General features: G+C 48.1%; 1 protein-coding gene across 1 annotated transcript in view; it reads left to right on the top strand.

Annotated features, from left to right (window-relative positions):
* EMH_0071500 (selR domain-containing protein, putative) overlaps nucleotides 1-672 on the top strand; it is a gene marked incomplete at both ends in the record, with an annotated part of 1,774 nt that overhangs the window by 347 nt on the left and 755 nt on the right. The window contains 3 exons of the mRNA XM_013499109.1: nucleotides 134-184; nucleotides 314-442; nucleotides 632-672. Of these exons, the coding sequence (XP_013354563.1) occupies nucleotides 134-184; nucleotides 314-442; nucleotides 632-672 (221 nt within the window). The remainder of the gene's footprint in view (nucleotides 1-133; nucleotides 185-313; nucleotides 443-631) is intronic.

Raw genomic sequence — 672 nt, 5'->3', positions numbered from 1 at the left:
ATATATATATATATATATATATATATATATATATGCATATTCATACATATATGTATATCAAATATGATTGTTTTAAGCAAATAGTGTAAGCTGTATTATTCATCTAGCGTGTGCTGTGGCTTGCTGGCGTCAGGGGAGGAGTATCGTGTCCTTAGGGAGAAGGCGACGGAGCCGGCAGGCAGTGGTAAACCCTAAACCCTAAACCCTAAACCCTAAACCCTCGTGCCGAGTGAAAGTTTGAGCGTGCTGCTGCTGAATTGCCGAGCCTTTGTTTAAGAGAAATAGCTAGGGTTTGTGGTTTGCATGCATGCAGGAGAATACGACCGCTTCACTCCTTCTAGCGGCTGTTTTGTGTGTCGCGGATGTCTCTCTCCTCTCTTTCCCGCCAGCAGCAAATTCAAATCCGGCTGCGGCTGGCCGGCGTTTGACAGGGCGTACAAAGGTAAACCCTAAACCCTAAACCCTAAACCCTAAACCCTAAACCCTGCTGTTTTCTCGGGTTCTCGTGGTTCGAGATGAAAGTGCATCAACAGACTGCAGACGCCAGTGAACGGACCCTTGGGGATGCGCGGTTTGGGGCCTAGGGTTTTCGGGGGTTTAGGGTTTAGGGTTTAGGGTTTGGCTGTTGCAGGCAAAGTGAAGGCCGTATTAGACCTCAGTGGCGGCATGAGA

Source organism: Eimeria mitis, genomic scaffold (assembly GCF_000499745.2).
Source record: "Eimeria mitis Houghton genomic scaffold, Emh_scaff4003, whole genome shotgun sequence".
NCBI classification, from domain to species: Eukaryota; Apicomplexa; class Conoidasida; order Eucoccidiorida; family Eimeriidae; genus Eimeria; species Eimeria mitis.
This window is presented reverse-complemented; position numbering and strand designations above follow the sequence as displayed.